We start from the raw sequence: 26,786 nt of genomic DNA, 5'->3' as shown, positions 1-26,786 counted from the left end.
ATGGGGCCCTGCTGACCCAGCATTCACAAAACTGCTACCCAAACTAAGGAGCCTTCAATAGCATCCGAAACAATGATTTCTCATGTACACTAGCATGAGCCATGTGCTAAGGATGACAACCTTTGTCTTCTGAGCACTGAGACAAGGAGAAAAGAAGATGAAGAGCAGGGACCCTGGGTCAGCCGTTCCTAGGATTCTGTTCTTCCTCTGCTGCTTACTGGATACAAAAACTCACAAGTCAGCAGCCAGTCAGGACCTTAGACTTCTCTTCTGTAAAATGGAAGTGATACAAAAAGATAATGCCAAATATATTTCCATAAAAAGATGTGAAGTATCTTCTATCATAGAAAGTGAAGTAATCTAGGATAAAAGTTCTCTCTTCTAATATGATAGGATTTATATATAGTCAATTAATCAAGATATCGAGCATAGAAGGAAAATGTAGCTATATAAAATCACATGGGCATTCTCATGTGTGCATGCGTGCACACGCACATACTTCTACCTTATCGTTTCACTAAATGATATAAGTATGGTGCTGTGATGCAGAGACAAGATCTTTTCTTTAGTATGAATCCCCTGACCAGCACTTGCAGTTCTTCCCTTTCACATTTGACCTCTGGAACTGGCATCTATCACTGGTTCAGAGATTTTTTAAAGTGAACATCAGATCTCCAGTCATGCACTCCATAATGACACTTCAGTTGACAATGGACCACATATATGTGAGCGATTGTATAAGGTGATAACCATCCAATGAGAGACTAACCGTCTGTTGCTAAAATTTCTTCCCAGGGACAGATGTAAGTAACGTCGCTAAGCCTTTAACATTTCTACTCCTCCCCCTAAGGTCCCAATGTCAAACACAGGCTCATTCACTCTGGGGAACCAGTAAATTTATTTGGCTTCTTTGCAGAGCATCCGTGAGGGGCTATTTATAGGGGTCCGTGTGCTCCTCCCCCAACAAGCCACACCTGGAAACTCTTTACCTAACAGGAATGAGGTCTTCCTTGTAACTATATAGATGGAGCCTCTCTCCCTTCATCTTTTCTGGCCTTTGTACTCTATCCCTCCCTGAGGCCATTTACAATTAAAGCAGTGCATTCAACATGTGGTAGAAAGGGTCTGGATAGTAAGGGGAGGGGTTTTTTTGACCCTCTCTGCCCCTCTATGAGAGACATAAATAGTCAACAAGCCCAGCTTGGAAAACCCTTTTGCAAAGGGCTGCAACTGAACTCCCCAATATGGTGGTCTCTTGGCTCAAAGGACAATCACTCCCAATACTTAGTGTGCGATGTTTTCACCATGAAGTCACAAAACAGTGAATGCACAGGAGTGCATCCTTGTCACCAAGGCAGGGCTCTCACTAGAGAGCAAAAAAAAACGCTTTCAGACTTGAGTGATCTCTCCCAACCTTTACGATTTTCTCACATCTAGCTTTTATTTCTAAAACAACTTAAGTTTGCAGAATGATAAGATCATTATCATAACAAAAGAACTGACCACAGATGAGCAGTGCAGCCATCTGGGAAGGTGAGGGATGGGGACCAAGCTCTCCAGCATCCCAGTCTTCTGCCGCTGCACAGTGTGAGAAAGGAAAGCTGTGCTCACATGAGCATTTTGATGCTAGTTTTCATACCTGACTCCCCAGGAAAGCAGTTGCTACAAGATGTTGCTTTCAGTAAGTCCTTTGGTTTCTCATTCCCTGGCCCTAATGGCTGAACAGTTCATCTCTGGGTTTAGGCAGACTCTGGATTCAGTGGCTTTCATGATTATTCTGTTGCACTAGATGAATCAGTCAATACCCTTATCTAAGTCTCAGTGTTGTTGTCTGTGAAGTGGGGAACTGGCAACTGCATCTGTGAGCATTGAGTGCATTCTCTAAGGAAGTGTATGCACATGCTTTTTGTTACAGATGTGTGAACTCCTCAGCTACCTCTGTGACTGTGAACTGCAGCACCGAGTAGAGGCTATTGTGGCATTTGGTGACATTTACGTGTCCAAGCTGCAGGCAAATCAGAAGTTCCGCTACAATGAGCTCATGCAGGCCCTGAACATGTCTGCAGCCCTAACTGCCAGAAAGACACGAGAGTTCCGCTCACCGCCCCAGGAGCAGGTGAGTCCCATCCGAGTTTCCCTACAATTCCTGCAGCATTCAAAACCCCAGAAGGGATACCTGACCCCTTCGTAGTATTTTCAGCAGACTGAAGAGCCATGGAAGCCACAGCATCAAGAGATAGACTGAATCCCAAGTAAATAATGACTGGGGAGTACCTGCCAATTAGCTTGGCAGCAGCAAGGAGAAAAAAACCTTTTGCAATGAGCTATGTAGGACTTACTTGTGGTTGGTGCTGCTAAGAGAGACGGTGACTTTGAGATGCATCTTAATGAAGGAATGGCATCTCATGGTAAAATAGTGCTATCCAGGCTAGTTGGCCACTGTTCCCTAAGTGTTCAAAAGGAATGTAAATCCTTCAGTGTGGAAACCAGATCTGTCTTTGAAACTACATCTTTTAATCTCATAAATGTTTAATAAGCAGCCTATTCATTGTTGTCGATATAATTACCACTATTTTATATTAATGGCACAACTACAAGTTCATTCAATTCCTTTCCTAGTCTACTTTATGGGGCATAAATATTTATATTATCTTGCCAATGAACATGTATTATAGCTTTTGAAGGACTCCTGAGTGACAATGTCCAAAAAGAAGACAAAGCTAGTCATTGCTGTAGATATGAAGGTCCCTGGGACTGGTGGAAATAGATGACTGCACCGTGCCAAATGCATGAGTATGCTATTACACCAACTGCCACCCAAAAATCATGAGACTATGACAAACACTCCTGGCTTCTTTTAGACTAGCAGTGAGTGTGAATGGTTCTCATGACACTGAACAAATGATGCTCTCTCAAACTTCCGTGAATAGTTGGAAGACAGTAATGCAGAAATAGAGCACCAATATTGGCTTCAGTTAACAACACTACATGCAGATTGGTTCCACATCACTCGTGTGTGGCATTGGGTTCCTGACTGGTTTGTCTCAGTTTCTTCTGCTATGTGTGGGCAATGTTTACATCTATAATCCAGGGTTCTTCTTAGGATGCCATGAGATAATGCATCTTAGACTGTTTAGCAAAATGCCTGCCACTGAGTAAGAATTCTGTACTGTTCCCTCTCCTGCCAATAGTTTTAGTATTAGAGGAACCTTCAGCCTCACACCTTCTTCTAAGGCCTTCTGTGAGTGGCCTGCTGAGTAGAGATCACACATTTCCTGTCATCTCTATCCCAGCCATCACCATCCTTAGCAAACTAGCCAACATGCTCTTAGCTTCTGGAAGGAGAGGGTTGATTCCCATCTTCCTTTTCTCCATTGTAACTTAAGGGCTTTTCTTCTACCCTCCCTAGAACCTTTATTCCCTTCTCCTCCAGTCTTCTAAGAAGAGAAACCATTAAGTAGTCTGTAACTTGAATTCTTCCTTAAGGCATAGACCAATGCTTCTTAAACAAGGTCACTAAAAGAGCTTAGTAAATCAGATCACTTGGCCTTTCTCTGGGATCTCTGAGACAGTAGGCCTGGGGTAAGGCTCAAGGTTTTTCATTTTTAGCAAGTTTTCAGGCATTGTTGATGCTGGTGGCCTAGAAAAGAGCACTAAGAGCTAACGAATTCGGGTGCTCTATCTCCACTCCTACCAGAGAATTTATGTCATGAGGAGACCTACCCATAGAGTTCTCAATGAAAGGAAGAATTTAATGTCATTGAAAGAGAATTTGGATCAACTTCAGAGGTTAGGATGCAGAATCACTTGGAAAATAGAATGTATGGAAATTGACCCCTGCTAGCATTACTTTTTATGATTAATGGAGACAGCAGAGTAAGTGCCCTGCTTTGTTGCCACTGTGGACTGCACATTTTTCATGACACTTTGTGGTGGTTACATTTAGAAATATCTTTACATTCTACACTGCTTCAGCATTGCAGGGGCTCTGGGAGTAGCGACTAGGGCTCTTCTTGTCAGCTAATGATGAAGTATATTTATTACTAGAACAGAATTTTTTTTCCTTTAATAAATGGATTTCACTATAATCATTTCTCTTTGTAAGTTTACGTGTCCTCTTTATTTAAAATATTAATTTGTAAATTAGTTTAGTCTCACTAAACTGTAAGAATACTATATGGTAAATAGAAAAACATCAAGAACACTAAGACAAAATAATAAAAGCAAAAAGAATGGCAGAATGAATACGGGACATTAATCTAAATCTCAATAGCAAAATCTAAATGAAGATCCCATACTGTTCAAAAATTAAAAGCTAAGTAGCACTCCAGGAATATATATTCATTGTATATTATAAATAACTAAAGCTCAAGAAATCTATTGAGTTTATAATATAAATAACTAAAACTCCAGAAATCTGTTGCGTATATATAATAAAAATGCCTAAGTTGACAAATGTGAAAAGCACTCCACCAACTAATTTTCTAATGGATAATTACCTGGTAGAAAAATAGATGAAGAACATCAGAAAAAATTTACAAAATATGCAATAAAATTAGATTTAATGAGTGGAAAGTAAATTTCAACCTCAGCAATTAAATGCAAATTAAAGCAACAGGGATGTGACATTCTTCACCCATCTAACTGGAAAATATTTGAAAATGTGTTAAGCTCTCATTACTGTAATAGAGATGGCAAAGTAACACACACTTATATAAATTTGGAATAATGCAAATTGTTGTGAGATTTCTGGGAAGCAATTTGCAATTCATATTGCAAGCCATTAAAATATACAGACCTGTAACTCCATTCATTTTGCTTCTAGTTTATAATAAGAAAACGATCAGACATATGAATAAAAAGTATATAAAATTTTCAAAGTAACTTTGTTTATGAGAAAAACAGAAGCAAGTGGGGAGCAGGTCTGGTGTGTAAAAGCACTTCCTACACAAGTGTGAAGACCGATTGTGAATCCCTAAAACTTTCATAAAAGCTGATGCAGAGTTTGAGCATCTATAATCCCAATATTCATGTGGCAAGAAGGGAAATGGAGGCAGGAGAATTCCAGGAAGTTCACAGGCCAGCTAGCTTAGTGTCTGAAGTGAAAACCAAACCATCAAAGACCCCGTCTCAAATAAGATGGAAGGCAAGGACCAAACTCTGAGGCTGTTGTCTTCTGATTTCAACATGCATGCCATGGCTCACATATGCACAGACACACACACACAACACACACACACACACACACCAGGTGCTCACAAAAATAATAAAAATATAAACAAGAAATATTATAACAGATAGTTAATTTTATGTAAAATTTTATCCAGCTATAGAATGAAATAAATACAATGCACACATGTTTGAAACTCATGTTTGAAAAATAGCCCAAGGCAAAGTAAGTTTTAAAAACTGGATTTTAAGAAAGTTTATGTTGAGGGTGTGATTTGAATTTCTGTGGATATACACAAAATCTGAAATAAATTTACTAAAATATTAATAACAAGACTATCTCTACGAGGTGGGAGTATTTCTACTTCAAATATTTTCCGTGCAAATAATGAACAGCCTTTAGTATAAGAAAAGGAAAAGAAAAGGCTACTTTTATCTGTTAGTTGCTTTTACTTTCTCTACCTTCCAAAAAGTTTTAAATAAAAAATTCAAAGAGTGGTGTCTAAGGCGTGACCTGAGCCCCCGTGGTTGCCATGGAGACCAGCTAGCCAATCCTCTTCTGCCCTCACAGATCAACATGCTTCTCAACTTTCACCTGGGAGAGAACTGCCCATGCCCAGAGGAGATCCGCGAGGAGCTGTATGCCTTCCATGAGGACCTTCTGGTTCACTGCGGTGAGCTGCTGAGAGGCACAAGCCATCATCCTTTCCTAGATTGGCAGTGAGAAGTTGGGTCTGACAGACTGGCAGACTGAAAACCTTCACCTAGAAGAATCTTTGCAAGACACAGAGAGGGAATGGGAAGGGCTCAGTTTACACCCAGCAAAGTCTTCTCCCAGTCAAGACAAGATTTTGATCCATTTTTTTTTTTATTTTTAGCTACTGTAAATTATTTTTTAAAAGTGGGTATCGATATCTTCCCTGAAGGATTCTAAGTCATCGATCCCTACTTTTATGCATATCTGCTGATTTTTAAGTGGATCGTGGCATTTAAGATTCTTGCACATGGGTAACGTGAATAACATGTAGAGAAAAGCCAAGCTTCTCATTTAAAAATAATAAATGTTAATATATTTCTAGAGACTCTAGAGCCCTTTTAACATAGGTTAGGAAGAGTAAAACCTTGGGATTAAGTTTATTTGATGTTCTGGGACACAGAAAATCATCTATTCTAGCATAGAAAGGCATAATGTAGATAAATACTCCTACGAGGCTGCCTGTAATTTATTTATTTATTTTTTTTTTTTGGTTGGGAGTTAGTGTGGCTTAGGTATAAGCATAATTGTGGCTTCATAGAATGAGTTGTGTAGTGTTCCTTCTCTTTAAATTTTGTGGAATAGTTTGAAGAGTATTGATATTAGGTCTGCTTTAAAGGTCTGATGAAATTCCATATTAAACCCACCTCGTTTTAGGCTTTTTCAGTTGGGAGACTTTTAATGACTGCTTCAATTTATTTACGGGTTATGGGATTGTTTAGATGGTTTATCTGATCCTGATTTAACTTTGGTACCTGGTAGAAAATTGTCCATCTCATCCAGATTTTCCAGTTCTGTTTGTTGAGCAGCCTGTAATTTCTTAAAAGTGTTCCAGAAGGGTGGGAATTTTCTTTCTTACGTTCTTACCTACGTGAGAAGATAGCCCTTACTCTACTGTTTGGGTTTGCACTCTGTCCTGCGGCTTGCTAGGGGTTCCCTTGGAGGAAGAGGAAGAGGAGGAAGAGGACACTTCCTGGACAGGAAAACTGTGTGCTCTGGTGTATAAAATCAAGGGCCCACCGAAGCCCGAGAAGGAGCAGCCAACGGAGGAAGAGAAACCGTATCCTAGTAAGTGCACTGCCTTTTAATCACACAGCTCACAACTCTGTGCTCGCTCAGGCCTAATCAAGGTAACTGGTTTTCTCCCACATACTGTAAGACACATAGGGGTGTTTAAACTCTGAAGTAAACACATGGGCATCTTGTCATCAGGGTTGGTCGTCAGTGTAACAGCTTTTTGTTTTGTTTTGTTTTCCTATGCCTTCCTGTAATTCAAGGAATTCACTCTGGGAATTTTCCTGAGAGAAGGTCAGCTGTTTTGGTGTCTGTTCTTATTGGCTACTTAGATATCCTCGCATAGATTTTTAATCTTTCTTTCAGCCTCTAAGTGTTGCCGATATCTCTTACTTCTGATGACAGTTACTCAAGCGAGGAAAACTACCGCAACCAAATAAATTAAACAATAGTAAAACAGGACTTGTAAAACAAAGAATCGGTCTCTTTTTTCTTTACTATGGAACCGAGGTCGCAGCAGCCTGCAGTCTATGACCTGTTCTTTAAGGATGTCAAGTACTGTCCCAATTCCCTCGTCTCTGTTTTACACAGTAGGTGACTTCAACCATTTTGGACCCATTGTTGAAAGAGGAACACTGACTTGCTTACTATCTCTAAATGAGTTAACATTCCAATAGGCAGGTTGTCTGAATATATATGAAACCAGCCTGATCCTTGCTACAGATTTGGCAAATTTATCATTTGTCTAAAGAAGAAAAAAATGTCCCAGGTTTAATGTCATTACTTTTTATCTTATTCCCTATGCCTATCTATCATGGAAATCACTTTCAGATCATCTACAAGAGAAATAGACCGTCAAGATATGATAGGCGTGTCTAGAAATACCACTTTGGGGGCTCACACATCTTATTGCCCTTATGTTCATCTCCCATCTTTGTTAGAATGTCTCTGAGGGGAATAGATTATTCCAATTTATCAGTGGTAGCTTTGAATCCTCTGAGAATATATAGTAACGTGGTTCTGGAAGACCTGGTCAGTCTATCCCATAACCATGCAAATGTTTTGGCTTTGATAAACTCAAGCCAACTGGATTGTAGAGCCCCTGCCCCCCCCCAAAAAAAGTGACTAGAGACTCTCTGTGGTTGCCACCAAATAAGTACTACTGATAGCTTGTACTGACCCACATAACTGCTATATAACCTGCTGCCAACTGATTGTGAAAGTGGATGCTTTTTTTGACAGTATCTTATGGATATGGTTCCTACAAAGTGACCATGTCATGTTAAGTGAATCTAGGCGGTCAGATAAAATCATTCATCATCTACCTTTGAAAAGTCTCATTCTGTGGAGGGGTTCAAACACCAGGGATTACTTCCTACACAACTGTTCCTCAGCACTACAGCAGACAGATCATGTTCTGTCATTTTGGATAGAATACATACACTTTGTCTGCCCCTTAATTTCAAACATGACTGCTTTCAGCCAGATCACATAGACCTAGAAGGTCTTTGAATGCAATCCCTTGCCAGAATAGCCATGTTGCTAAACTAAAATTCCTTTACCACAGCCAATTGTAAAAATGGTTAAAATCCTATAAATTAATGATAGCTTGTCTATGTCATTACTTATGTGATTTATCTTGACAAAATAAAAATAATTTAGGTGGTTATAGTGAATTTACCAAACACCTCCACATATACTAGTTACTAATGTCATTAATGATGTTAGCTTTCTTCATTTCTTCATTATTCAAGTGAGGGAAATAGGAGTCAAAAGAATCAAGAGATACCAGCTCAGTGATTCTCCTTTCCCTCTTGGATCCAGAACATTTTCCTGGCCACTGGTTAACTGAGATAACTGAGTCAAGTGAAGCTATGACTTCCCTTCAGGTCTAAACATCTCTTCCTATAGTACCATGCTATTTCCTATGTCTGAGCAGATTAGTAACTGCTGTGAGTCATCACTGGCAATGAAAGTCAGAGCCCCATAGCATGCAGAATTTTAGCACTTAAAAGTCAGTGATACCAAAGATTTGGAGGTGAGGTGAGGTGGTGGTAACCCCTCCCTGAAATTTGCTTTTATGAGCAGTGGGTGGGGATCAGATGGTCTCGGGAAAGAAAGAACAGCACTGTTCTGAAACTCATTTGAATGCTGCTAAGTAGCTCTGTGCTAAAGAGATTTGCTGAAATTAACTACAAGCCATGGCACCAATGAAAACCGTCCCAGTATTATCAAAGAGCTATATGATAATGAAATGATATAGCAATAGCCCATCGTACTAGGTCATATTTTTATGGCTCTGTCTAGCACCTTCGTAAGAGAGAGCCCTTGCATGCTAAGACTGGACTGCAAGCTGCCGTTAAAACAGAATTTCTTTAAATATAAACGTGTAGCTGTAGCAACTGAGTTATTTCTCCAGAAGAGATCAGGCAGCTGTTTCTCTTGAATTCTAAAGTTAAGAAAGTGAAAATCAGCTATCAGGTTTTACAGAAGAAATGTGATGTACCTATGCCTTCTCCATGGGAGATGGCTTTCCTCACCTTCTCTGTAAAATGCAAGCAAAGGAGACAGGGCCCCCTGCTGACACGAGAGACCTTGTGCTGACCCACTGTAATACAGCAGTGAAGAACAGTGTGAAGAACTAGATGCAGGAACGAATCTGTCTGAAGGAGGTGCGATGCCTTCTGTTCTCAGCCTGTGCTGTTTGCACAAACACTGCCTCCCTCTCACAGCGCTGAGCTGGCATTCTTTTCCCCGGGACACGCTTGCTTTCCTCTGCTACTCCTCTGATAAAGCCCAGACCAGAGGAATCCCTAGAGATGACTACAAATCCATCAAGTCCCAAAGCTGCTACTTGAGGAAGCATTTGCCTTGTCACTGAATGGTATAACAGCTCTAAACCAAAATTCTCTCCAGTTGAATGCTACAGCTCATTTATGAATACTTCTGAGGAGAAAAAAGTGTTCTTTACAACCAGAGTAAGGCCTGGGCTCTGATACAAATGAATACCAAGCGAGATCACCACACCAATGGAAGAGGCTCTGTGGATTTAGAATTTAGAAATTTTAGAAAATAAATCTCGTGATGGCTCAGGGAATATCATTAGACTTCCTTTCTAAAATTTCTAAATTCTCTCCAAATAGCTGTTCTTTAAGACAGATGGACACACACACATACACACATACACACACACACACACACACACACACACACACACGAGAGAGAGAGAGAGAGAGAGAGAGAGAGAGAGAGAGAGAGAGAGAGAGAGAGAGAAACAGACAGACAGACACAGACAACATGGAGAGAGTGATCCCTTCTCTGTGAAGTCTTTCTTCTAACCTTCCTTCTCTTCTTCCTGCCTCAGCGTGTAATGTCTGAAGTTTGAATGACTTCCCTCCCTATGTGGGGTTTTTGTCATGTAATGTCTCTGAAGTTTAAGTGACTTCCCTCCCTGTGTGGGGTTTTTATTTACCTCTCCTTACTGAGTCTTAATGTGAGGATTTTTTTCTATATTCATTCCATTGACCTAAATTTTTTAATCTATAATTGCAAATTATTCACTTTAAGACTCACAGACATAAAAAGTGGGGCCTTGACTATAAAAGTGAAATTAGGTCTGAATAGATAGCTCTTACAGTAATGAGGCTGGGTTGTGATAATAAAATTCAAAGAAAAATACAATTTATGTCCTGAGGAGGGGTTGGAAACGTGTTGTAAGAATGTGAACAAGTAAATCAAATAGAAAAGAAAAGCACTGTGTTGACAACACTGCACAAGAATGACAAAAGACAGGAAATCAAGCTGAATCCAGGGTGACAAGTTAGGGTGGGCTGGAGTCTATGGGGAACCGAATGGGATGCAGTGGGAATATAAACACTGTGCCTCAAGGGATTGCTAGTAAAACCCAGTTCACCAGTACAGTGTTCTCATTTGCCATATAAGGCTTGACTCTGTAATTGCATAGATGAAGGATTTGGTATATATGTGGTACTCACATTACCCTGTGCCTTGTCTTAAGCCCCTCTAGAAATACTATTGCTTTTCACATAAGGAAACATTCTTATCCCTATTTTATAATTAAAGTAAAGAAAAATATCTTACCCAAACTATATGTGGTGGCATTGATCTAAGACATTGATATCCCTATATGTATTATTTATATAAAAGTACCATGTCCCCTATAAGCAGTAATTATATGTAGAGTTGTAGGCCTGCATCTGCCCCACCACAGGGCACAGCTTTGTAGGGAGGCAGGACATGGGGAGTTTGACTGCGCTTACTCCATGCCTCAGGAAGCCCCAAGGCACCAGGAGCTCCCACTTGTCCCAGTGGGAATGATTGTCCTTATCTCGGTGGAGGCAGACTTGGTGGTGGTTATAGCTGGGAGACCATCTACTGGAGATTAGGCTTTGGCTCTGTAGATGAAGGCCTTCTTCATGGCTCCCCATGGAAGATCTTGATGAAAAGAGAGAGTCCATGGTTCTAAACAGTTTACTGTCATGGTGGAAAAATGGATGCCTAAAACCGTACCCCACTTCTCAGGGTAGGCCTGAGATTAAATACCTTTTGTAGGAAAGGAGCCCTGGGCCTCTAGGTGCCTCATTAGCATGAGCCTATATGACCACAGGACACATTTCTTTTATGTGAGAAGCATGGCACATTTTCTAAGTCAGGAGTCTGGCAGGGAGCTGGAAGTCACCTAAGCCTCAGGTGTGTGCCCACTGAGTCTCCGGGTCTCGACCTGCCCTACCTTACCAAACTTCCTGGCATGGTTTTACGTCCCACAATTGTGAAAGTTTCATTTTTAAATTGATTTTTATTTCGTGTGCATTGGTGTTTTGCCTGCCTGTGTGAGGGTGTTGAATTCTTTGGAACTAGAGTTACAGACAGTTGGGAGCTGCTATGTGGGTGCTGGGAATTAAACCCAGATTCTCTGGAAGAGCAGCCAGTGTTTTTAGCCACTGAGCCATCTATCCAGTCTTATGTTTCTTGTACATCATTACTTTGCTCAATAGTAGTGAAATGGTTCTGATATACAGGACTCAAGAGTAAACCAACCAAATCTTCCCTTCTTGCTCTGCTTCACTTCTGTAAGGTTCCATGCTTGATGGCTCTGTGTCTCAGGGTTCTTGCCTGTAAACTGAAAAGAGAGTAAATACTTACCTCACTGGGTCATTATAAGGATTAGATTATTTAGTATGTGCAAAGCATATCTGACACAGTGTTTAATTTCAAATATTTGGTGATTACCTCCCATATTTCAGGTACTGTTTGAGGCACCAGTATAATATGTTTGAGAAAAATAATCTCTCAATCAAGGATTTCACTCATCCCTGCTACACGGAGACATTGGAGCCAAGGAGACAGAAATGCTCTGGGTGATATAACTTGAATAAGGACTGAGGCAGACAGTGTGATACCTCCGATGATGTCAACAGGCCATGGACAAATATGGAATATACAAATAAGATGTTGAATGTGAAGAACGCTGGTTCCAGATAGGATTAACGATGTTGGCCAGCTAAGTGTTGGTCAGGAAATAGGGACTAGAACCAGAGTAATCACAAGTGTCCATAAAAAGGGAAAGGGGCGGCAAAAGAGAAGCGGAGAAGCACAGCTCTGAGAAAGATACAGGGTCAGAACTGACTGTATTGCTCCCTTTCTGTGACTTATAGCCACAGATACACACCAGATCCTCTGGGGCTCGGGTAAGCAATGTGGGCCCTCTATTTTGGTAATCTGTGTTTAAAACTGGAGAAGAAACTCTCACGTATACTGAGTTGAGTCCTTCATTCCTGGCACTGTCCTAGATATTTTATATGTCACCGTTCTTGACTTTTCCCTCCCAATGAGCAAACCAAGCTCGGTGAGCTGTTGCCTCCTGTTTGTGTCATGCCTGTTGTATCAGGTATTTAGACCTGAGTAGGGATGGTAGGCTCCCATTGCCCATGCATAGTGCTGGCTTAGCTTCATCTTCATTTCAGGTGTTTCTCCATGTCTTAGTCACTATTCCATTTCTGTAATGAGACACCATGATCAAGGCAACTTATAAAAGGAAACATTTAACTAGGGGCTGCTTACTGTCACAAGGTGAGTCCACTACCATCGTGGCACCATAGCAGTAGCCATCTGCATGGGGACACAGTCAGGCCTGGCATGGGCTTTTGAAACCCCAAAGCTCACTCCCAGGGACACACTTCCTCCAACAAGCCCACACTTAATCCTTCCCAAGACAGTTCCACCAACTAAGGACCAAGCATTCAAAGACCTGAGCCTCTTGGGTAGGGGAGGGGCATTCTCATTCACTTCCCCTCCTCCCAGTCAGATCAGTGAGCACTCTCTGTCCCTTCTGTGCCCTTTCCTCTGTCATATCGCCATCACTCATGCAATTGCCTGTACAGTTTGAGAAAGTGATTATGAGTCTGGATGACTGATCTCAAAAACAACAGGCTAATTATCTCCTTATGATGGATGAGACCCCAGGGAGCCGTAGAGCAGAATGCGGCTAGAATGTGGGAGTGCAGTTTCACTGGTAGCTTGTGTAGTATTGCTGCTTCTGACACTAAAAAAGTATCCAGGTGGTGAGGAGGAAGGGTGGGGGGTTTGCATGCTTGTTTCTACCCATATGTATGAGGCTCTGAGCAAGGTAAAAGTCATGTAGGGGGTCCCCAATGGAGGAACTAGAAAAAGGACCCAAGGAGCTGAAGGGGTTTGCAGCCCCATAGGAGAAACAACAGTATGAACTAACCAGTACCCCCAGAGCTTCCAGGGACTAAGCCACCAACCAAAGAGTACACATGGAAGGACCTATAGCTCCAGCCACATATGTTGCAGAGGATGGCCTTGTCAGTCATCAATAGGAGGAGAGGCCCTTGGTCCTGTGAAGGTTCTATGCCCCAGTGTAGGGGAATGCCAGGGTCAGGAAGTGGGAGTGGGTGGGTTGGGGAGCAGGGGGAGGGAGAAGGGAATAGGGGGTTTTCAGAGGGGAAACCAGAAAAAGGGATGTTAATAAAGAAAAGAAAATATCCAATAAAAAATTCACAAAACAAACAAACAAACAAAAGAAAGCCATGTAAAAAGCCAAAGACCTGAACTTGATCCCTAGAATCCTTGGGGAAATGTTGGTGTGGTGATGTGTGCTTATAATCTCATTCCTGGTGAGGCAGAAATAGACGGATCTCCAGTACCACCTGTCCAGATATCCTAGCCTACTTGATTAGCTACAGGCCAGTGAAAGACCCTGTCTCTTGACCCTGAGGATTGACTGTTAACTTGGGTGTAGGACTTAATACATTGCTGGACACACAGGAAATGCTAGCTAACATGTGGCTATAATGATTGCAACAAGAAGTGTGATAACTGAGCCGGGCCTGGTGGCGCAGGCCTTTAATCCCAGCACTCGGGAGGCAGAGGCAGGCGGATTTCTGAGTTCGAGGCTAGCCTGGTCTACCAAGTGAGTTCCAGGACAGCCAGAGCTGTACAGAGAAACCCTGTCTCGAAAAAAACCAAAAAAAAAAAAAAAAAAAAAAAAAAAAAAAAAAAAAAGAAAGAAGTGTGATAACTGGCAAGGAGCTGAAAGTCTTGCCCTACTCCTAGGCTAGGGAAGCCAGAACAGACAAAAACAAGTATGTACATGCCAAAAGCACATGGAGAGCTGGGGCATGTGCTGATGCTGTGAGCCCTCAGCCAACCTCAGCACCAGTGGATGTTCTTTGGGATCCAGTAACACACATTAGACACAGTAGTTACCAAAGAACTATGTTCCAGGGTCTTACAGGCTTTTGCTTTCATTTCAGACCACCTTGAAGTGTCATTCCCAGCCTGTGGGTCTTTAAATAAGGTAAATGGGTCCCAACTGTAGATGTTGGGTCAGAGAAACATTGGAGAAACACAGAGAAATTGACCTGATTAATTTGCCTAAAGTTGAGACTTTGATGTCCATGGATTTAACTTTCCCCAGGTTTTCTGCATTGCTAAGCAGTAGATACTTGGTCATTTGGTAAGTTTGACCTGAGGAAGCTCAAAGATAGCGAACACATAGGATAGGAATTCCTTGCCCTGTAAACCTTGGTAGCTGAATGGAGAATGTGTGATCATGCCATGTGACCTCTGACAGACAGTTTCCTCTCCACAAGCAATCAGGACAATATCACGAAGCCTTGCAGTTTCCAGAGCTCAACCCCCACATCTAGGTGATGAGTGGTGTGCATTGACGCTTTGATAATGGCCACTTACTGGCATCAGGAACTGCTGGAATTTTGAGATTTTGTTTTATTTCTTCAATCTTAGGTTTTACTTGTAGGAAAAGCAAGCTGAATAACATTGAAATTGGACACTAAAAGTGGTAGTAAAATCTTGCTGCTTACCCATTTAGCTCAGTGAAGCTACAGGCTTTCATTTGCCACTTGAATAAATCATTACCACTCTTTCAAGAGCACAGCGCGTCTCATAGACATATACTTTCAGATGCAGACAGAGACACAGAGAGGTGGATCACTTGTCTGAGGACACACAGCTGGCCCTGTCCAGGGATTTTACCACTATACTCCAAGAGGAATTTTATAGGGTGATTTTATTTTATTGGTAAAGAAAATGAGATTCTAAGAAAGTAATCTGACCAAGGGTGTCAGGAAAAGAACTAAAGCTTTATGGGTTTCAGGATTTTACATCTGAATCTATTTCATGACTTATTAAGAGAGTGTCTAGACAGTAGGCATAATGTAAGTTTAAGGTACTAATAAAATATCTATTTTTCTGAGTGTTATGAAGGTAAATAACTAGAGATGATAAAGTACAAGGAATAGATTGTAGCAGCCTGGGGCATCACCATTTACCAACTGTGATGTTAGGTAAGTCCTTAGCCTCTCTGTCTTTGTTTTCTTTATATGTAAAAGAAAAGTAACAAAGAAGGGTTTGATAAAACAGTGCTGACTTTAATATTCTGAGGCTAGAACTCTGCATTCACCTTAGCTTCTGCATTGAATGTAAAAAACATAGGCCATATGAAATTTCCACGTTTATCATGTCAGTGCTTTTAGCAAACGAGAAACAGAAAACCCAGTTATGGGAGAGGAGGCAGAGAGGGGCCACACTGACAGACATAACTGTAGAGTTAGAGATGAAGTCATCTGCTGGGATGGATTGAGCCAGTAGCTGTGCCCACTTTCCACAGTCCACTTGTTCCAGCTTTGTTTTCAGACTAGCAGTGGGATGTCAGCTACAGTCTTAATGGGCTTTCAAATACATTCCTTACTATGTCAAAAAGATGATGAGCAAGACAGCTTCTCCTGCTGTTCTACTGGCTCTGAGACCACCTTTCATTGACTAGAAAAGTTGGTCAGAAGCTAATACATGATGCACCAGACAACTTGATCTTAAAAAAATAGATTCCAGGTGACTCAAGTTGATAGAACCTATGTTTGAAATAAAGTTGGATCCTTGAGAAATATTAATCACAGAGTAGAGAGGGACCCTGCACAAACAGGGTCTTAAATACTGTTAAGACCAAAGAGCCAGGTGAGTTCTACATGGTGGTGTATATGCTGTCTGTCACGTGCAGCATCACCCCTTTCTCAGTGGAGGGTCTCAGTAACATGTAGGTTGTAATAGCATTTGATTTTCAGAAGTAGAGGCAAACCTGGCTTCATGAAAAAAATTAGCAAGCACTTTGTATGAGCTCTATGTGCTGTCCATCAGTCCACAGCTATTCCTTGTGCTTAATGTTAAATCTGGCTTGGCTTTAAGCTCCGGGCCAGTTGGATGAAGACCTCAGCTTTGTGAACAACCTGATAGAGTCTTAGTCTCAAAAAGTTTTAAAAATTCTCTACTCAAGACCTAGAATCACAGTATGCAAGCTTCCTAATCACTTCTGTAGCAAGTAACCATAAACCTACCAACACCCCAAACAGCCCAAACTTACCACCTTACAGTTTCAGAGGTCATAAAACTGAAGTGACTGAGCCTGATTGTACTCCTACAGGGTCAGTTCTTGTCCTTTGATCTTCTAGAGGACCACTGCCTTCTTTGGGTAGAGAACATCCCCACTAAGATCCCAGTCATTCTTTGCTGACTCTCTTGCCTCTTCTCTCAAAGCCTCTTGGGATGAAATAAGCCCCCAAGTCGTCCACAGTAATCCCTCTGACTCAGAATCTCTCAGTTAGTGTTATCTGCACAGTCCCTTTTGCCCTGTGAAGTAACACAACTTCTACAGACTGGGATATGGAGATCTTTTAGTAGATGGGGATCCATTGTTAAACCTAAGAATAATAGGAAAACAGAAAGCAGAGTTCAAAAATACAATTATTACCACCATCCCCATGACAGCCTCTTAAGCTGGGGGCCTAACAGAGGCTGTTGGCAAGTGCTGTTATAATAAATCATCAGCTCCCACCTATGCTTTTTTTTCTTCATTGAAAATAGCTTTTTACTACAATGTATTTTGATTATAGTTTCCTCTTCCCCAGCTCCTCTGAACTCCTCTCTACTTACCCAGCCAATCAGATCCATCCTCTTTCTTTGCCCTCTTAGAATACAAACAGGTAGCCTACACTTGGAAACTATCCACACCTGCTCATGCCTCTGGCCGTCTACAGCACACCACAAGCTGACTTTCAATCACCTGGGATTTTAAATAGGTATACATTGTTTAAATACACCGAATTTTCTATTCCATTGTACTGTGAACATTCTAAATCATTTTCTGAAGTTAACCTCAATATAGTGTAGTTTCGTTTATTCCGTCTCCTCAATGTAATTGGAATTTGTTTCTCCCAAGCTGTCCCAGATTTAAGAATATTCTCAGAAATGTAACAGTACAGGTGTGGGATTTGCTTTGCTAGTGGCCAGCACGTTCCCTTTGATAAGAAGCATGTAGTTCATCGAGTGATGGCCATTTGACTTGTGATCTAAATTTGGAGAGAAAAGAAAAAATAAATTCAGACCCCTGCAGTTGTAGGATGGAAACCTGCACCATGAGAGCAAATGACTTTTTTTTTTTTTTTTTTTTTTTTTTTTTTTTTGCGGTAGTTGGCATTTGACTACTTAAAAGAGAGGTCTTGTGACAATGGTAGATGATTGGTGATTTTTTTTCCTGTAAGGGTCACATGTGGACAGCTTAGAGTTCTGAAATCAAAGAAGCAGGTTCTAAAATGACTGGTGGTACACTGTAAACAACTGAATCAGACACTCCCAAGTGGGTATCCTAAATCTAGCTCTGATGGGAGGACACTATTTCTTTTGCAGAACATAGGACTAGTACAGAAGTCAGGGAGTGAAGAAACTATTGTCCTCTATGATGTTCCCTAGAGCATTAAGTCTCTCTAAAAAATATGGTGCCTTCACCATGCGGCCATTCTGAGCTAGCTTGAATGATCATTTTAAATATGACATGTCAGTCATGTATTTGAGTAAGTTGCCTATGTGTGATTACACTAATTGCAAATATTAAATGTGTTAGAATGTTAATAATCATAATAATAATCTCATCAGGGAAATCATAGTGCACAATTCACTTTGTTCCATTTTTTTTTCTTGACAGTTTGTTTTATTCTGCTCACCACAAAGCACAGGCCTCTTGGTGATATCTATCTTCCTTTGCTTCTTCATTCCTTTCTTCTTGACATAAAGAGTATCACTTTCTACAAGTCCCATGAGCTGGACCCCTGGGGGCACTTGACAGCGCCTGCTGAGGTGGATAGAAATATGAAGTCTGAACCACCTTCATTTTTATTTTATTTTATGTATTTTTTTAATTCTTGACCATTTCATGCACACATACAGTGAAATGTGATCATATCCACCCTACCTCCCTCTTCCAACTCTCCCCACATATCTCCGCAGCATGCCCCCTACTAGCTTCCTATCTTTTTTCTAAAGATCTATTGTACTTTATATTTTGTGTATGTGTGTGTGTTTGGGTGGGCATATGCACCTGAGTAACACTGTGTTCACAGAAACCAGCAATATCAGGTACCCCTAAAGCTGAGTTACAGGTGGTTCTCAGTCACCCAACATGGTGTTAGGACCTGAGCCCAGGTCCTGTACAAGAGCAACAAGGGCTCTGAACCATTGAGACATCTCTCTGTATCCCCTCCTCTTTTTTAATTTCTTTTAAGGTTTGCTTGTGGTTTGTGTTATTGATTTCAATACGTCCAGTTAGCATTGTCTGTATATGCATGGACATGGGGCCACCCACTGGAGCACAGGAGAATTACCATTAGAAAAAGAATGCTTCTCCCTCCTCTAGCAGCAATCAATTGGCAATGGGTCCTCATTAAAGGATGAGGCCAGGAGCACATCTCTCCTATCTATGCCAGAACTGGGGCTTGGTGGTTTAATCTAGTGCAAGTAACCACGGCTGTGTGAATTCATGAAGGTGATAGCCAAGGCATGTCTTGAAGACAGCATTCTTACACCCTTCTCATCCTCTAGTTCTTTCATTCTTTATACCCCCTCTTCCATTTCATTTCCTGAGCCTCGGTAGAAGACAGGGTAGTTAATACAAATATCCCATTTAGGGCTGAGCACTTAGTCTCTTCTTCACTCTTTGTTCTTTATCACTTTGAACCGCTATTCATTTCTGTATTAGCTGCTGCCCACTGGAAAAGGAGGCTTCTCTGACCCAGGCAGAGTAGTCCAGTTTATGGGTGGGTATTAACACAAATATTTAGAAGCCAATTTGACAACATGACCAAATAGCTTGCATACGTTTTTGAGATTCCCCACCTGGGGACCTATGGGCAGTAATGGTGTTCTGAAATGATTTTACAGAGGCTCCTAACATAGTCTTGGGCACCTAGAAAAATCCCCCATAAAATAGCATGTGATTCAGAAGCTAATTTAGAAGTGACACTACAGGATGTCACTTGGTTTTTCAGTCAATGACAGGCAGAAAGATGTCTGTGACGTAAATCCTGGCTCCTGGAAGCTCAGTGATGCTACAGTGAACTTCCAGTACTACAGAACTAACCAAAAAAGGCCATGTAACCACTGAATAACACAGACCCAAAATCTCCCTTCTCTGAAGATGACTGGTCTTAAGCCCAAATTTAACTCAAATTAAGGAGGAACCTTTCAGAGCCCTTCAAGCTAACAGAGAGCACTTTAGTGCCCTGTGAATGATGGTCAGAGCCCTTAACCTCCAGGATTCAATTCTCAAAATAATGATTCTTTAATCCTCATTCTATTTCTCAATAGAAGGAGTCTTGCTCTCATGGACTCACTTTTAATCCACTCAGAGGCAAGCAGAGAAATATCCTTAAACTGTAGCTTTCTAGATGGAAGTCTTGGCAAACTAATCAAAATCACACAGCCTGATGGAGTGGGGTTACCCGAGCTGGAGAAATAGCTTTGCCTTCAAGAGATGACAGCTTTCCACAGCAATGAGTGTCAAAGTGTTTTGGTCTTGAAGAGTATTTATATTCACAAATACTACACGGGGTCTTAGAGCTCTAATCTAGGCTATTTATATATCAGTATTTACTTAGAAGTTGAAAATGCAGCATTTTATAATGCTAATTCATCCAAAAATAATTAAAATGTATAGCTACACACTTAGTAATATATTTCCTTAAAAAGCAACTAATTTTTCTTTGGAAAAGAACTATATGTTTTTATCTCTATAAAATTTATTATCTGAAAGATAACAGTTCTTGTATTTGACAAAAATGGGGAAAATAGCCTGAAATAAAAGTGTAGTTGGGAAAGGGCTAATAATTCTATAGCTTATTGGTGCAGTTGTGGAGTCTTTCCTAATAAGTGAATAATTTTCAAACTTTAGTTGGTTTATGCAGATTTAAACAAATTAGTTTTATACTTTAATACATAATTGACAGCTGCCATAGAGGGAGTCAATTTTCTTTAAGAGGATACATAGCCCTGGTGGCTGATTACCATCCAGTGGAAGCCTATACATACAAGACTATATAGGCAGCCTAAATTGGACTTAATGGACTTTTTAAAAGAGAGAGCATACAAAGTGGGTAAGGAAGGATGGGATGTATCTAGGAAGAACTAGAAGAGAGGGTAAATAAAATCAAAACACATCATATAAAATTCTAAACTGAAAAAGAAGCCCACTGGAATAGCTTGCTTGTTGGTTGTCACTAGTACAATTTTTTTGTAGCTGTATTGTTCTATAGAAATTATTATTTCCTTGAATGATGCAGAGTTACCAGCTATTGACACAGTTCATTATAAATATTTTCAAATCACATTTGCTAATATCAATAATTTAATCAGGGGATCATTAAGTATTGAGAAGCTGTCAAAGCTCACAGTGGCAGATAAATGTTTGCCAGAATTCTGGTTTTCACTTGAAATTCAAATTTCTTTATGGGCAGTAAATACTATCATTTACATTGAAAATTTTATTTCTTTCTTTTTGGAAAAAAATATTAGTTATCCAAGACCAATTAGTCTCAGGTTGTTTCTCTTCTCATTTAAAAGGGCATCCCATCAGATGAGAGGCTACTTTAGCTGGCAACTCAATTACACACAAATGTTTTTCCTCAAGAAAAAAACACTTAGTGCTGATGTGCACCTTTGTGCTTCTCACTATTTTCTTTATAAGGTTAAATGGTATCTTGAGAGTTTTGTTGATAAGATTATTCTTCATTCAAGACATTCCAATGTAAAATTGACCGTTTTCCCAGGAAAGTGACAATAAGTCTTGCTGACTTTTTGTTCTAAGATCCCAGCAATTTTTACGTATCATTTTTTTCTCCACCATCAGTGCCGATATCAATACAATTAAACATCAAATAATATCTTTGAATCATTATATCCTTCCCAAGTGCCTAAAGAATTCTGAGTCCCCTAATCTGAAGATTAAACTTTCACAACTACCATTAGTTATGGTATTAATTGTTGATGTTTGTAAGTATGTTCCAGTAGAATTTTGTACTGATTATTTTAAGTTTCACATATAAAAATATACAGAGGACCTAACACATTACAGAAATATAGATTTCTTCGTCTATAAATTTGGTAGATCTTTTTGAGAATTTCGCACGTATCATTCTACACCCTTTCTACCTCTCCCTTCCCATCTCCAATTCCTCCTGTGCTCCTCCCCCCTCTCTCCCCCCTCAGATTCATGACAATATTATTATTATTATTATTATTATTGTACATACATATGTATACATGACTACAACTTCCTGAGTCCATTTAGTGTTTCTTGTATATAATATGTCTAGGGCTGACTACTTGGGACTGGAGATTATATCAGGGGGCTTGTCCCTAGAGAAAACTGTCTCTGTCTCTCTCTCTGTCTCTCTGTCTCTCTCTCTCTCTCTCTCTCTCTCTCTCTCTCTCTCTCTCTCTCTCTCTCTCCATAACCATTAATCATCTGTAGTACTTAATCTAGTGATAGAGTTCCATGAGCCTGCCCCTATCCATTTTGGCACAGTCAATTGGTATTGTTATCATTCAGGTCTTGTTTAGGCAACCACATTATTGAGAGTTCATAAGTGCAGCTTTCCTGTCATATAGGAATGAAACTATTTACAGCAGATATCATTGTTCTTTGGCCCTTACAATCTTTCTGCTTCCTCTTCTGTACTGTTTTGTGAGATTTAGGTATAGAATTTGTTTTGTAGATGTATTAATTAGACCTGGGCACCCCACAGTCAGTGTTCTATGCATTTTGGCCAGTGGTGGACTTCTGTGAAAGTCTCCTGTGCTACAAGTTCCCATCTTCTTTTAATGAAGGGTGAGAGCAATATTTATCAGTAAAAATAAAGATAAGTATTTAGAATGTATTTGCAACTTATACTGTTTAGGAAAGTGGCAGTAGTAGGGTTCCTCTAGGGTCCATGACCTCACTGGCATGAATAATTGGCCTTGTTTATCCTGCCAACCATGAATTACCTTCTTTTGAGTGGGTCTTAAGTCCAATTACATGGCTGTTGTCTAACCCTAAAATATAAGTGCCAATATTGCAGCCTGTGGAACATCTTGTTGTGCTGGCCATTGTTGTGCATCACAAGCTTAACAGCTGAGCAAGACGGCTGATTGCTTTTCACCCTTGACAGCTTGCATAGCACTTTCTAGTACTATAAGAACTGGTTTACAGGGAAGAGGCGTCCAGATCGGCGAGAGCTTCATTCTCCCAAGTTACATGTCTAAAGTATGTGGTGTCTTCACCAATAGGATCTGTCTTCAAGTTCTGAGAGGTAACCAAGGGCAACTGCAATAGCCTATGTAGTTTAGGGAGTCTCTTGGACTCGTTGGCCAACAACCAAAGACATAAAGCCAGGCTGAGAGAATTCTACTATTTATTTGGCTTCATGATTTCATGAGTGACTCTTCTTGCTCATTGCTTCTCCTGTATGCCAAGGACTTCAATGCTATGTGTTATTTCAGTGGAGGATCTGGCCACTTCTAGTGAGAACTAAGTTCACTTGTGCCATAATGTGTGCTTTAAAGGCAGTAATGTTTACAAGACTATAAAACATGTATCAGATACAAGAGTATTCTTGTATATTCCTTTTGTTCTTACTATCTTAACTAGAAAAAAATAGGAACTGCTGCACCTGGAAAAACACTTCATGTTAATTTCTAAAAAATTATACAACAATTATATTTCAGGATATTCTTTCCTCTCCCTTAACTCCTTCTAGATCCTCCTCATCTCCCTACCTTCCCAACCTCATGATCTTTCTATCTCTCAAGCAAAAAGAAAACAACAAAAGGCAAAAAATGAAAACCAAAACAGATAAACAACTGAAGGAAAGAAAAGAAAATCAGTAAGACAAAGAAAAAGAAAAACACCACAACAATAACAACAAAAATCACACACACCAAAAGGATGAAGTCCATTTTGTATTGACCAACTACTCTGAGAATGGGGCCTGCCCTGGGATGTGGTTGATATTTCCAGTGACACCCCATTGGAGAAAACTAGTTTTCCCTTTCCCAGCAGGTATTAATTGTAAAAGGTTTCTTGGTTGTGGAGAGGAGTTGGTGTCCACTTCCCCTTTGCAGTGCTGGGGTTTTGTCTGGTTTGAACCTGTGTGGGTCTTATGAGTGTTGTTATATGCATCAGCCCTGCCATGACTGAATGATGCTGTTTTCTTTGAGTTACCTATCATCTCTCGCTCTTATAACCTTTCTGCCTCCTCTTCCACATAGATTTCTAAGCCTTGAATGGAGGGAGGTGATAGAAACAAAACAAACAAAACCATTCCATTTAAAGCTGAGTTTTTCAAAGTTCCTCACACTCCATTCATTTTCAGTTGTAGATCTCTCTGTTAATTACCAGCTGTTACAAGAAGGTCTCTGGTGAGGGTTGAGCAAGGCACTGACCTATGTGTATAGCAAAATGTTGCTAGGAATCATTTCATTGCTACGTTTCTTTAGCAGGATGGGAGTATAAGTTTTCCCCTAGGCCCATGACCTATCTCGTCTCGGGTTCTTGGACACTTCAGCAGTGTCAGGTGTGAGTTTCATCCCATAGAGTGTACCTTAAATCCACTTAAAAAATGGCTGACTACTCACATGACATTTGTGCCACTCTTGCCCCAGGATATCTTCTAGACAAGTCTTAGGTTTTGTAGCTGAGTGATATTAATGGTTTCTTTCCTCCTCTGATAATGTGCAAAGTCCCTTCCAGTGCTGTGAATGCTAGTCAGGAGGAGGAAAAGTTCTACTTAGGCTCCAATTTGATTTTTCCAATTTTGATGACATAAATATGTTGTGTCTTCAGCAATAGAGTCTATCCATTGGATTGTGGAGAGTAAATAACAGCCTCGGTAATACTCTGTGATGTTGGGGGAGGAGAGTCCTGTGGGACCTCTGTTGCCAATGATTCAACAAGGAAATAGTTTGTTGAGAAAATCGCAAGGCAGCCCACTAATAACTTGTTCCCCCATAGAAGGTGAAGATATTAATAGGTATTAGCCATAAGTCCCTACTAAACAAGAACTTTCTAAGTTTTTGATAACTTTATTCATGAATGTTTATCTACATCACTCACTCTCTCTGTCCTCAAACTCTTCCTAGCCCTCTCTCCAAAATTCATGGTCTCTAATTATTATTATTATTTTACACACACACACACATACACACACTAAGCCCATTTATTGATGCTTATGTGTACATGTACATGATCACTTAGGGTTTCTCTCTGCAGGCATCAGCTGCCGAAAGCTTTTCATCTAAAGGTGGGACAGTGTGGAATTTCCTTAGTCCACATTGGCATACAGCCTGGTGGTGTGATTATGCTGGTCTTGTACAGGCAACCATGTTGTTGAGATTTCATGGTTGTATTTTCTCAATTGTACCTAGAAGACACTATTTAGCAACAGGAATCCTGAACTTCTGGCTCTTACAATCTTCCCACCGCCTCCTCTGTGTTGTTCCCTGATCCTTAGGTGTAGGGGCAGCAAGATCTTTTAACTGTTCTTCTCTCTAGCCTGTGTTATTTTTTTTTTTTTGAGTTTTTTTTCAGTGTATGTCTCCTGCCTGAACCTGAAACACCCACAGGGCTGATAGGCACAGCACTAAGCTAAATTAATCCTTTACATCTAGATCGTTTAGAGCTTTGGTGACTAAGTTCTATTTTTATAGCATATGGTAGAGCCAAGAGTGTATGTGGAGCAGACATCTGCTATGTATAGTGATGTGGAGTAGAAGAGTTAACTATTGAAAATCACGTAGAGTCCAGAAAGCATCCATCTGTGTGCACCCCTCATCCTTTCTCTGGTAGATTCAATAACCTTCCTTGTCCCCTTAGCTCGAGTTTTGTCATCTGGCCCGAATGAAGGATCTGGTACCATCCACACCTGCCAGGACTGTGGTGGTAGTGTGAGATTTAAACATTATGATTTTCAAGCAGTGTTTCTCTCCCCCATGTTGTGGAACCTTCTGGAACTGCACGTGTGACAGGAGGGGTGAAAAATCCCCCAACCAGCTGTTCCAGCATGCTCTCCTTTCATTTCTCAGATAAGCCTTTTGCTTCTTAATATATTCCCAAAACAGAGCAAATCAGTATTCATCAGAGCCATGTGGTCTGTCCACTGCAAGGCCCTTAGCTGGTCTCACTTTAGCCGATTTGCCCTGTGCTTGTGGAACTGGGTATGAACCCCCAATAAATTCTGACTTCAATGTCCTAGTGGTTTCGCCTTCCATGCCTATGAAGGTAATTTCATACTACAGCACCAACTGATTCCTGCAAAAGATTCAGTACAAAGAAGCCATTTCTGTGTATGGTGGTCAGTTGTCCAGCCATTCTCAAACCTGAGAATGTCCTACCAGTGCAGTTGCGTTCTTCTCTAACTATATGTTATGTCCACAGCACCTAAATGATCTTTTATTCTTGACTTGTTAGCTCTAGTTAATCTCTGCTAAAGGATGCTTCTGATATACTTAGAGACAGTAACTATGACAATACGCATCAGTATGTCAGTATGCCATTTGCTTTACCCTAAAGAAGCACAGGACAATGCTTTGCTTTCACACCTTCACCCATCCAGAATAGTCACTCTGCACTCTGTCTCCTGACACTTTCAAATACCTCCACTGTAGCATTCATTGCATTGTATTATACAATAACAATAAAATTTTATCACAAAATAAAAATCTAAAGAACTGGCTTGGAGCTTCCTGATGGCAAGGACTGAGTCTTGTTCGTTATTTGATTTTTAGTATGAACCTAGACATTAATCAAATGAGAGCATTTTTAGTATATAATTGTGATATTTTTACTATGCTATAGGTGATGTGTTTATGTTTAGGTAATATAATCTACTTGTGTATATGCCATGCAGACCTTACAACCATGCAACCTTCAAATAAGAAAAGAAGTTAACCCGAACCAGCTGTTGATACATCTGTTGGTTAAAAAAGA

General features: G+C 40.4%; 1 protein-coding gene across 1 annotated transcript in view; it reads left to right on the top strand.

The window, feature by feature from the left end:
• Ryr3 (ryanodine receptor 3) overlaps positions 1 to 26,786 on the top strand; it is a 525,260-nt gene that overhangs the window by 343,678 nt on the left and 154,796 nt on the right. Inside the window, 3 exon segments of the mRNA XM_029536054.1 lie at positions 1,916 to 2,116; positions 5,741 to 5,843; positions 6,854 to 6,991. Coding sequence (XP_029391914.1) covers positions 1,916 to 2,116; positions 5,741 to 5,843; positions 6,854 to 6,991 — 442 coding nt within the window.

The sequence above is a fragment of the Mus pahari genome, chromosome 3, assembly GCF_900095145.1.
Source record: "Mus pahari chromosome 3, PAHARI_EIJ_v1.1, whole genome shotgun sequence".
Lineage (NCBI taxonomy): Eukaryota > Metazoa > Chordata > Mammalia > Rodentia > Muridae > Mus > Mus pahari.
Note: the sequence above shows the minus strand (reverse complement) of the source record. Positions and strands in the feature narration are given on the sequence as shown.